This window comes from Cynocephalus volans, chromosome 10, assembly GCF_027409185.1.
Source record: "Cynocephalus volans isolate mCynVol1 chromosome 10, mCynVol1.pri, whole genome shotgun sequence".
Classification (NCBI taxonomy): domain Eukaryota; kingdom Metazoa; phylum Chordata; class Mammalia; order Dermoptera; family Cynocephalidae; genus Cynocephalus; species Cynocephalus volans.
Window position 1 is genome coordinate 29,650,678 of NC_084469.1, and position 12,486 is coordinate 29,663,163.

Here is a 12,486-nt window from a genome sequence, read left to right on the forward strand (position 1 = left end):
AAATCGGTTGATTTGTGGGAGAGAGTGACGCTAGGGACCGTCTATTCCGCCATCTTGATCGGAAGTCCTGTGCATCAGAATTGCCTGGAAAGCTTGTTCTTGGGCCCCATTTCCAGAGTTTCTAATTCAGTAGGTCTCTAAGCATGTAATTTGGCTGATAAAAACAACACACAGAAAAACCACTCTTCTGTATTTCTCTGTACTTGTAAATATTTGTTTATGGTACCATCTCTCTCTCCTTCATCTCCTTGCCTGTTTAAATATGGTTTCTCTCATGTTAGATCTTGTCCCTGCGGTCTTACTGAAACCTTTCTCAAGGTTATCAATGAACTCTGTGCTAAATACAGCAGACCCATCTGAACCTTATTTTGCTTGATAGTTGGACAACTTTGGATAATACTGTTTGCCTCCTCCTCTTGAAATACTCCCTTAGCTTCTGTGACATGCTCTCTGCTATTTTTACTTTTACTGCTTCCTCTCAGCCTCAATTGTAGACTCTTAAGTGTTGGTGTTGATGTGTGTTGCTCTAGCCTAGGCCCTCTGCTCATCCTGCTCTGCACATTCTCCATGGGTCATCTTATCCATTCTTCATCCCTTCACACACTGGAGCTTCCTGTTCAACTTAGGTCTAAGTCAGAAATCTCTGGAAGTTATTCTTGACTCCTTGACTGACCTTTCTCACTTTCTGGCTGCCCACATGTAATCACCAGTCCTGTAAGATTTACTTGGTAAAAAACTGAAATCCTAAACTAATTCTCTTCATTTACTGCTGCTGTCCTAGTGTAGACCCCATCATCTGTCACCTTTATTACTGCCAGCCTTATTTCTGGTCCATTCTTCACTATATAAGTGAGTGATTTTTCTAAAAAATCCTTATTTAATTGCTCCGTATTGACCCTGGAATAAATTGTAAAGACCTGAGCTTGTTTTGTGATCCATCCTCTGCTTACCTGCTCAGCTTCATCCTGAGTCGTCACCTCTTATGTGGTACACTTGTCACACTGTTCAAACTGTTTTAATTGCCTGTTTCTTGGCTGACTCTTCCAGTAGATTGTAACTTCTTGAATGTAAAAATCATGTCTTTTTCCCATTCAACTTGGTGTATAAGACAGTGCCTGGCACATAGTATGTGTTCTATAATTGTAAAAATTGATTTGTTCAGTACAACAGTTTACATCCAGTGATTTGTTTATGTCTTGGTTTTATTGTTATTAGACAATCCTACTATTCCAGTACTGTCGTTAGGACAGTATTCTGGTATTCCTATATGTTGATTTGTAGTATAGTATTGTTTCTTAATTGAAGCAGGAATTTTTGCCATGCCTGTTTTTCACTTTAATTTATGTGATTCTCTGTCAGTGGATTACTATTGTCACAGATAATAGAAACCTATAGACAGTTCACATAGTCGCTATTGTGAGGTAATCCTTAACCCCCCTACCATGACCTTTTTTAGAATATATGAGTCCCTAGATGCTTTGGCTTGGTGACAATTAAGACTTAGAAAAGTGAGGCTTAGATAAGGAAGGAATAATAAGTTTTTGTTTAATGGGTACAGAGTTTATGTTAAAGATTATGAAAAAGTTTTGGAAATAGATGGAGGTAGTTACGTAGCATTGTGAGTGTAACTAATTCCCTGCAGTTGTATATGTTAAAACGACAAATGTATATTTTAATATATATATATTATATATATTTTTTACCATAATTAATAAAGAAAAGTGAAGCTTAAATAGTTGGGAGTTGTTAAATACCAAAGAGGGCTAGTTTTCTGGGTTGTTCATCATGTTTGGTTCTAATTCCACTGTTTGTTACTGACATATCATATATCTCTGGATTTAGAGTAGGAGTGATGGCTTTCAGCTAATGTTTTTTAGCTACCTGGGCTCCAGGTCAGAAGAATCATTAAGGATCATAAAATAAATTCCTTTGTATATTTACTAGAATTGCTCAGTGGAGAAGGATCTCCACTGAAATCAACAGCCGCCATTTGGAGCTTCTGAGCTCTCACTTTTTGATTCGGGGTTCATATTTGAAACCAAGGCTTGCTTTTTCATTTTTCTCTGGTAACTGTCTATTTACCACTGTATCTATCGCCAGTACCTGGAACAGTACTTGGCATGGCATGAAAAAGGTACTCAAGAAATGGTCCTTGTTTTCCTCTATCCATTGTATGTCTCTTGATTGGTGGTCCCACGGGCCCTTCATTACACATTAATTTTATTTCATTTGGAAGATGGCTTTCTATTGCTTTGAAGTGCCCCTTCCAATTGAATTTTATGTGTACCAGTAGCCTGCATTTTAAGTAAGACTATCTCAAATATATTTTCTAAATGCAATGGAAATTTTCTTTAGCTATTTTTGTTTAATGTGATGAGACAAACAGGATTTTTTTTTAGATTTGAGGAATTATTTTTAATGGAACAGTTCTTGAATTTTCTCACTTTGGCTACATCTACTCTAGCTGAGTTGGTCACAATACTTTTTAGATATTATGTAGAAATTGATTGTATGGTGTTACAGCATAAAGTACAGGCTCTGAAATGTTAAGTTACATTGAAAAACTAGGTTAGAAAAGTGGATTCTTTATGAGCATATAGAATCTAGGGTAGTCCATTCAGTTTTTTGTTTCGAAAACATATGCTTCTAAGGGACACAAAATGAATTGAAATAATATTAAATTTGTTTCTTGATTAAGTGCATTGTTTAAAAGAGAGTGAGATGATGGCTCAGCAGTTTATTTACATTATGAACATCAGGCATTCTAAGGTTATTGATGGCTAACATTCAACCTTGAAGGTTACTTCGATTATGGTTGGCATTATTTGCCTGTGTATGTTTTGTGAAATCCTTGCTTGTTTTACTTTTTTATGCCTTTTGGAAATTAGAGAATTTAATTTTTGTCTTTAAGGGAGAATTATAGTCTTCTAGAGAAGTTACATGTTAATATTGAAATTAAATGTACCTAGCAAGTAATATGGTTTAGGAGTGGGTAAATGTATGTTAAATTTAAAAAGATTGCTGTTTTGGCTCTTTAAAATACATAAAATACTATGTATTTTGCCATTAATTGATTTTCACTGTAGTTTGAAAATGTCATCTAATATTCATATTAGCATGATGGTAAACCTCATCTTTGAAAGTGTTTACTGCAATTAGTAATTTAGAAATAATTTAAATTTTAAATGAAAAAAATAATTTTCTCTTTCTCTTTCTTCATAGGTGGAATGAACCTTACTTGTTGAATATCTCCCAGTTACTGGTTGGATCCACTTGTAAAAGAATCATTTTCTCCTGTGTGGAAGCCACTTAGTGGCATATTTAATTATAAACCCAGAGATCGCAAAGCTTTTTGATTTCCCAAAGGAGGAACATACCACTATATCAAATAAGCTTGACATTACAGCCAAAATGGTGCTGTCCCAGAGACAACGAGATGAACTGTAAGTTTCTCTGTTTTGTGCTTTAAAAAAACCCTCTTTCTCATAAGAGACAAAGTAGCAAATTAAAATGCAGATTTGGGAGGTCTATGAGCAAAATTATTTTTACCAGTGTTCAAATATTGGTTTGGGCATTTTGGTCTGATTTTGAAACTGGATCTTACTTTGACATAGAATTATTTACCCTTGTGACTTTATCATGTATAAGTGTAAAGCAAAACAAGTTAGTTGGGATAAGTTTTATCCTAAGCTTGTCTTTTGAATATATTATGTTCAGTAGTAAGATAGGTGCTTCAGAGCTTTTTAAAATTTTTTTGTCTGGAATCCATGTCTTAGAAAAATGAAAGGGTTTTCATTTTTATTATTGCTAATGCCTTTCCTTTGCCTTTTGTATTTTTATCTTTTATCTTCCAATAGCTATTATAGGATTTAAACTTTATGAGGTGGCTAATATGATAGTTAATGCAAGTGCATTAATGAGAGAGGTGTAAAATGGTTTGACCACTGCTATTTTATTTTTTATGGCTTTCTATATTTTATAGTATTGTATAGCATTTCATTTTTGTAGTGAAGAATATTGGGGGAGGGGGCTGGCCAGTTAGCTCACTTGGTTAGAGTGTGGTGCTGATTAACACTGCGGTCATGGGTTTTGATCCCTGTACTGGTCAGTCGATAAAAAAGAATATAGTGCGGCAAATTTAGCTTCATACTTAAATTAAAAAAAATTTTTTTCTATGGCTTTAAAAAACTTTTTATATGGAAGTAATTTTAAACCTATAAAAAAGCTGCAAGATTAGTACAGAGAATACTTATATATGTTTTACAAAATTCACCTATTTTGTACCATTTACTTTATCATCTGCACGCTGTAGAAGGGGTGTGGGTATGCACACAATATTTTTTCTCTAAACCATTTGACAGTACATTGCTGTTAAATGTCCTTGTTATATCAAAGACCTCTCCCCCCAGATACTTCAGTATTCAGTTCCTAAGAGTAAAGGATATTCTTCTATAAAATCACAGTACATTAGCAATTATAGTAAATTTAATATTGACACAATGCTTTTATTTAATCTACCTTCCATATTCCAGTTTTCTCGATTGCCACCATAATGTCGTTTATACCATTTTCCCCTTCTAGTACACCATCCAGTTAGGATCAGGTATTGCATTTAGTTGTTATATCTGTTTAGTCTTATTTAATCTGAATTATTTCCTTGGCTTTTCTTTGTCTTTTATGACATTGATGTTTTCGAATAGACTTAAAAAAAAAAAAATACAGTGTTCCTCATTTTGGATTTGTCTAATGAGTTTCCTCGTGATTAGATTCTGGTTATACATTCTTGGCCAGAATACTACATAAGTAATTTTGTATTCTCAGAGTATCACATCTAGAGACACATAATAGCCATTTGTCCATCAGTGATGATGTTAATTTTCATCTCTCAGCCAAAATTTTTTAATAATAACTCTATATTACTATTATTTCCTTTTCAACAGATTAAGTAGGGAGGTACTTTAGCACCATGCAGACATTCTTGTTTTCCATTAGTATTTCTCCCTAGATTTAACATCGGTTGATGATTCTTGCCTGAACCATATTTTACTGCAGTGGTTGCAAAGTGATGATTTTTTTTCTTTTTAAGATGACCAGTAAGGGGATCTTAACCCTTGACTTGGTGTTATCAGCACCACGCTCTCCCAAGTGAGCCACAGGCCGACCCCCAAAATGATTTTTGACACCACCAGTCATTCCATATTTACTAGTGAGCACTCACTTTTTGACTGTAAGCAAGGGAATTTCTTTTTCTCCCTTTTATTTACTTGTCCTTTCATTATCAGTATGAATTCATGACTTGTATTTTTAACAGTATCATTCCTTACTATTCTTATTGTTTTGGTGCTTTAATTGTCCCAGATTTGGAGCATAGTTGCCAGATTTGGTAACTCCAGGTGGATCTTGTATATGCCCCTATCATTTTGGGGGAGTACTTCTTTACTTTCTAGCACAAGAAGGTCCAGGCTTATTGTGTACTTATACTGCCTTAACCCTAGAATCAGCCATTTCTCTGGCAAGCCTTGGTTCCTCTTAGGATTGGTGTTAGAGACCAAGATATGTGCACTAGGTTTGCCCATTATTATTGGGATATCTTTGTTCTTAGGCCCTTCAAGAAGACAGATCTAGGAATTACATGTATGTATAAACACATATAAAGACACACAATGTAGACATATATTAGGGTTTTCTCAGTTTTGGCATTATTGACATTTTGGGCTGAATAATTCTTTGTTGCAGGGGCTGTTCTGTATACTTTTGGTTGATGAGCAACATCTGGCTTCTACCCACTAGATGCCACAACGAAAAATGTCTACAGACATTGCCAGTGTCCCTGGTTGAAAACCACTAATAATGTACATAGACATGTACACAGTGTACTTATTTTAGAAATCATTAGACTACGTCTAATTCCAGTCTAACCCCACAAGTTCTTTCTTCTCCTATATCATATTTATATCTCCCTGGTTCTATAGTGAGAGCCCTGACTCCCAGCAATATGAACACATTGACTCATTTGCTCAATCCTGTAATACTTTTAAAATAGCTTCAGAATCATTCCCCTCATCCTACTACAAAAAACAACCTCCCTATAAAGCGTTAAATATTTGTATGCAACTCTCCCTCCACACACCCTGCCCATGACTGAGGGAATATAATCAAATACTGTGTTCATAAGTTACTTAGATTTGTTTTGTTTGTTACTGTTTCTTTCCCCTCCTTGTGTGGTTATATATATTCATTTAAAATATAGTTGGGTTTATCTATTCTAGTTTTTGTTTCTTCCCATCCTTGTTAATTTAACTTTTAGATATGTAGATCATTATCTATACAAAAATGTATACTCAAAGGAGTTACTCTCTTCTGAATCTCTTCCACTGTGTTACTCCTACCCTTTGTAGGAACCAATCTCATTGGTTTATAAAAATGAGAGAGATTACTTATGTTTTATTATTTCTCCCTTCTTTCTTAAATAAAAGGTAGCATATGTACACTTTTGCTCTTGCTTTCTTTTGCTTAACAATACTTCCTAGAACTCATTCCATATCACTTCAGAGAGATCTTCGTAGTCTTTTTTTAAACAGCTGTATACACAGTACATAGTACTCCACTGTATGTATATAATAGTTTCTTCAGCCAGTCCACCATGTTTGGGACATTTATGTAGTTTCCAGCATGTTGTGATTACAAATAATATTGTGATGAATAGCCCTGCGTGTATGTACTTTTGTATTATTGGTGATGTATATCTTTTTTAATCATTCTTGTTTCTGAGTCAATTCAGATGTTTTTCTTCCAGGTGGTTTGTGTGAGCTCCTTTGGAAGTCCCTCATAATCATGATGAGTACTTCCCCTTACCAGCCAGCCACCAATTAAAAAAAAAAAAAATTAGAGTAAACATTATGGCTAAAAAGAGAGCTTTTAATTTGGGTAAAAGTAAAGTGAGAGGGGAGAACCTGATTTCAGGTGACTAAATTTTTAGAGAATTTTAGGTGAGAAAAGACTTAAAAGTGTTCGTCAAGGAAAGAAAATTTCTTATAACAAGATCAGAATGTAAATCTGGAAAACAGATTTAGTATCTTCCAGTTTTTAATGAGGAAGTAAAATGAGATTTTTTTTTTCTCCCAATTTTGAAAAGAATGTGTATATTTACTATGATAGGAGGAAACCAATGTTTATGTACTTCTTGGGAGTAAGATAGATTTTGACATCTTAATTGACCTTTGTTACATTTTAGCATTTCTAGTAGGTTGGATAGCAATTAGCCTGTAAAATTCTTTGAGCTATTTTTGGGATAGAAATGAAAATGAATTTTTGACACACTTAAAAGAGATAAGACAAGCAATAGTACTAAATGTGATTCAACTCAGCAAATGTGTTTTGCCTGCCTTCTCTGTTCTTACTGCTCTGGGGCGTACAAACATAAGTAATAATAAAACATTTTTGTGAGTACAGCAGGTATCTGTTTTATAGATAAATTGAGGATGGGAGAATTTAAAATTAATCTAGCTTTATGACTAATAACAGAGGCAGAACCAGTTTTTTAATTCAAGTTCATTATTTATTAAACAAAATGGTATTACCAAAAGTAATATATGTCAGAATGTACACATTGACACCCACTCCTTCAACATCTCAACCCCACTTTCCAGAGGTAGCTACTTATGTGTATTACATGTTTTTTGGATGTTTTTATGATTTATAAAAATTCCATGAGCATCTCCTTGTTTCTTAAGGTTTATAAAGTTATACTTTGTAACCTGTTTTTGATATTATTTTCACCCTTCCCCCCTTTCTGTGAATTTGGAAATGGTATTATCTGTTGTTATTTCATCTAGTAGTTACTTTAACAAAATAAACTTAGACCTCCATTTCTTTACCAAATTTTATCTGTTAATCTCCCCCCATGAAAGACGAAGAAATTGTATTATTTTTATGTTGTCCTAGTTGATAATATTTGCACTCTGTTTGATTTAGTGCACACCCCTAATTCATTTGTGCCACAATTTCCCATGAATTTTCATTTCGATTATTCTGTTGGTTGGGTGGAGTTTGTCATTGTGTACTTTTTTCAAAATGGGCTCATAAACAGTCTTCCATGAGTCTTTGTATGATAGGGAATAATTTTTTCTTACTTCCATAAATGAATGACAAGTAAAAGTTAAGTGAATAATTCTTAGGTCACACATTTTCCCCGCTCAGTTATAAGTGTATTTTTTAAAATTGCCATGCAGTAGGCTACAAAGAAAATCTCAAATCCAGGGGCTGGCTGGTTAGCTCATTTGTTAGAGCATGGCATTATAATGTCAAGGTCAAGGGTTTGGATCTCTATACCAGCCAGCTGCCAAAAAAAAAAAAAAAAAAAAATCTCAAATTCCAAAAGGCAGAAATCACATAGACCTCATTTGCTGATCGTAATCCAACAAATAAAAAATAATAGCAAAAGGAGAGCTAAGAAACCTGGTCATGTGGACATTTAAAAATATACTCCTGGGCCGAGCCGGTGGCACACTCGGGAGAGTGCGGCGCTGGGAGTGTGGCATCGCTCCCGCCGCGGGTTCGGATCCTATATAGGAATGGCCGGTGCACTCACTGGCTGAGTACCGGTCACGAAAACGACAAAAAAAATAAATAAATAAAAATAAAATAAAAATATACTCTTAACTCAGGAATTGAGATCAGAGTGAAACTTAGGAACTGAAGAAATCAATTATAGTGAGGGTACTCGGAATTGTCAGATGTAGCCAACATAGCATACAGAAAATATAGTCTTTAATGAATGCTTATAAAAACAAAGAACAAAAATGAACTATGAGGGCTAGCCGTTTAGTTCAGTTGGTTAGAGTGTGGTGTTACGACACCAAGGTCAAGGGTTTGGATCCCCGTACTAGCCAACCGCCAAAAGAAAAGGAAAAAAATGAACTACGCATTCAATTTAAGAATAAGAACAACAGAATAGCCCAAAGGAAGCAGAGGGAAGGAATTAATAATAAATAGAAAATAATAAAAATAGAAATTAATGTTAGAAAATGAAATCTGGTAAACTTAATTGGTAAAACCAAAAACTAGCTTTTTAAAAAGACAAATAGACACTGATTTTTTTAAAAATTTCTTTTTTATTATCATATTCATTGTTACAAATCATACTTATTCTTTATGCCCCTTATCCAGTCACCCCTTTCCTCTTCCCCTTCCACCTCTAATAACCATAGATTTGTTCTCTCCATCTGATAGATTAACTGTTCCTCTGTTGGTTTGTTGCCTAGGTGATCTGTCCAGTACTGAGACAGGTGTGATCAAGTCCTCCCCTTCTGTTACTCTGGAGTGTGCTTTGTGGAGAGAGAGGACCTCTTTTTTTTTTGGTCTCCGCTAGTGCCTCTCCTGTTGTCAGTGCAGTTGAGAGTCTGGTGTGCCATCTGCACAGTGACTGTGACTGCTGCTATAGAGACCAGCCCCTTTTGCGGCACCCATGCCAATTGCAATTGCTATGGTGGGCTACCTGCATGGAAATGGTGTTTTTGGTGCTCTTTACCTGGTTGCAGCTGGGTTCAGCTTCCCCCAGCTCCATGTGACAAAACTGATTTAATAAAAAGAAAACCTACAAATAAGCAATATAGAAATGAGAAAGACAACATAAAAGGAACTTGGGTGATTTTCAAAATTATGAAAAAAATTGTATTTTATCCTATTAAATTTGAAAATCTTAATGACAGGTGATTTTCTAGGAAAATATGTAATAAAATTGGTTCAGGAAGAAGTAGAAAACTTGAATAGATTATTACTATAGAGGAAATTACAAAGTTAGTTAAAGACTTCAAGCTCAGACCATTTTCAAGACTAGATTCTAATAATTCTGTCAAATCTTTTAGAACCTGTTACTTCCCAGATTATATTGTCTCTTCAAGAACATCGAAAAAGGTGGAAAACTTAGGAGCTCATTATCTGAGGCTGGCACATCCCTTGATAGTAATATTAGGTAAGAGGGAAACAATAAAGAAACCTATAGGCTATTTTGGGGGGCGGGGGGGCTGGCCAGTATGGGATCCAGTCAGGCTGATTTTTTGTATGAACTCGGATATAAAGATACATAATATCACAGTTGACTTCAGTAGCATATGAAATTTTAATCATGGCAAAATATAACTTATCCCAGGACTGGAAGGGTGGTGGTTCAACATTAAGAAACCTGTAATGTAATTACTATGTTAATAAATAGGAGAAAAACCATATGATCAGTTCAAAAGATGTGTGAAGTATTACTTTTAATACCCATTCCTGATTGTTGAAAACTTCTTAGATAATAAGGAATAGGATTTTTTTGAACTGAAGGCTCTTTATCAGAAATTTACAACAAACGTTAGAAATAGTAAGTGCATTTCCATTGAAGTCGAGAACAAGCTAAGAGTTTCTGTGTTTCTGCAACTGTTTAAATGTATGTTTGAGATTCTAGCCAATGCATAAGGCAATAAAATGAATTAGATAAACTATTGGAAAGGAAGAAACCAAACTTATTATTTGTAGATGATATGATCTACATAGTATTGTGGCTTGAAACAAGATAGCATACAAATATAGTTTTTGTTATTGGATAATGTAGTAGAAAAGATTTCTTTGCCATGTTTCTGGATGAAAAAGTCAGTAATTGAAAGATGTCAGAACTCTCAAATTATTAATAAAATTAAGTGCAACCCCAACCAAAATCCAAACAGAATTTTTTATGAATTTGACCAGCTTGATTCTAATATTCATCTGGAAGAGAAAAACAGTTAAGAAAAAATTTTAAATGATTAGTGAGGAAGGAACAGATTCTACTAGATATCCAAATGTTATTTTAAAGGCAGTAAGTAAAACGTTTACGGAATAGGCAAATAGGTTAGGGTAATAAATAAAGTTCAGAGACAGGACCATTTATGAAATTTATCATATGATAAAGATGGTGTCATTTAAAGCCTAAATATTAAACACATGCAAAATAACAAAGTAAGATGGTAGAGGAAAATACAGACTTTTGGTAACAAAGGACTTCCTCATGATGTAAAATGCTAAGGACTGGCCAGTTAGCTCCGTTGGTTAGAGCATGGCCTTATAATACTGAGGTGAAGGGTTCAGATCCCTGTACTGGTCAGTCACCGAAAAGAAAAACAAAAACAAAAACCTGAAACCAAAAGGAAGAGTGGTAAATTTGACTGGCAAAATATAAAACTACTGTATGAAGGAAGACCTCAAACATGATTAAAATACAAGTAACTGGCTGGGGAAAATATTTGCAATACATATAACAGGAATGACTTCAAAAAGTTTGTGGAAAAGTAGAATTAAAAGGCAATATGAATCTTACGATGAACCTTTTGAAGACCCCTTGTACAGGATGGTCCCTGACTTGGGATAGTTCAGTTTGAGATTTTTCTACTTTACAATGGTACAGAAAGCACTATGCATTTAGTAGAAACCCTACTTCGAATTTTGAATTTTGATCTTTTCCCGGGCTAGCAATATGTGGTACAATACTGTCTCTCGAGCCATACCTCCCAGTCAGCCACGCCATAATGAGGATAATCAGCTGATACTCTACAGTATACTGTGTTGGCAAATGATTTTGCCCAACTGTCGGCTATGTAAGTGTTACGTTTTAGGTAGGCTAGGCTGAGCTGTGATGTTTGGTAGGTTGTTAAATGTATTTTGAACTTAAGTTATTTTCACCTTACAATGTGTTTATCAGGATATAACCCCATAATAAGTTGAGGAGTATTTGTATTACATAGGTTAACAGGAAAGGCAAACTATATATAAAAGTACGTACAAGTATGAAAAAAGAATGGGGGAAGAATCTTTTCTTGGCTTCCACTCTTTATCAAGGCAACTCTATTAACCTACACTTTTAAGACAAGTTACTAATCTAGATAAGTGCTGTACGCAGAGTATGCTTGGTTTTCAGAAAAGTATTTATGACATACCCTTTGGACAGGGTAGATGAATATGGGCTAAATAATGGTAGTACAACGTAAAAGAGGTGTTTGACTCACTGGACTTTGTCCTGTTTTAAGTTTTTAAAATATACCAGGTACTCTTTCTGTTTTTTAGATGACATGAAGCTGTAAAATATGTTGAATAACAGAATCATAATCCCAAATAGCTAGAAAGATGATTGAATGTAAACAAGATATAATTGAATAAAACCAAATATTGAGGTCTAGAATACAAGACATGACTTAGCACACTTAAGGATTTTGGATAGTAATCCATTACTTCGAGCCAAGTTATTATAAAAGCTAATTTGGTTTTAGATCCATTTACACTCATAATAGTGTGTAAAGAAATAGGCACGCTAGAGAGTATAATGTCTGTACTTAGAAAGATAAAATTGTAATCATCTTTTTTGATAGTATTTGTTAAAATTAAATTTTTAAGTTATTGGTAACATAGTAATTCCACCACTTCAAATATACAAGTAGAAGATTTAGAACTATTTAAAGTGTGATAATTAGGGAA

The 12,486-nt window shown here is 34.4% G+C and overlaps 1 protein-coding gene across 7 annotated transcripts in view; it reads left to right on the plus strand.

Annotated features, from left to right (window-relative positions):
- PAFAH1B1 (platelet activating factor acetylhydrolase 1b regulatory subunit 1) overlaps window positions 1-12,486 on the plus strand; it is a 77,207-nt gene that overhangs the window by 34,972 nt on the left and 29,749 nt on the right. For all 7 annotated transcript variants that reach the window (XM_063112735.1, XM_063112731.1, XM_063112733.1 and 4 more), the window contains one exon: window positions 3,223-3,443. In XM_063112735.1, coding sequence (XP_062968805.1) covers window positions 3,412-3,443 — 32 coding nt within the window. In that variant the 5' untranslated portion in view covers window positions 3,223-3,411. The remainder of the gene's footprint in view (window positions 1-3,222; window positions 3,444-12,486) is intronic.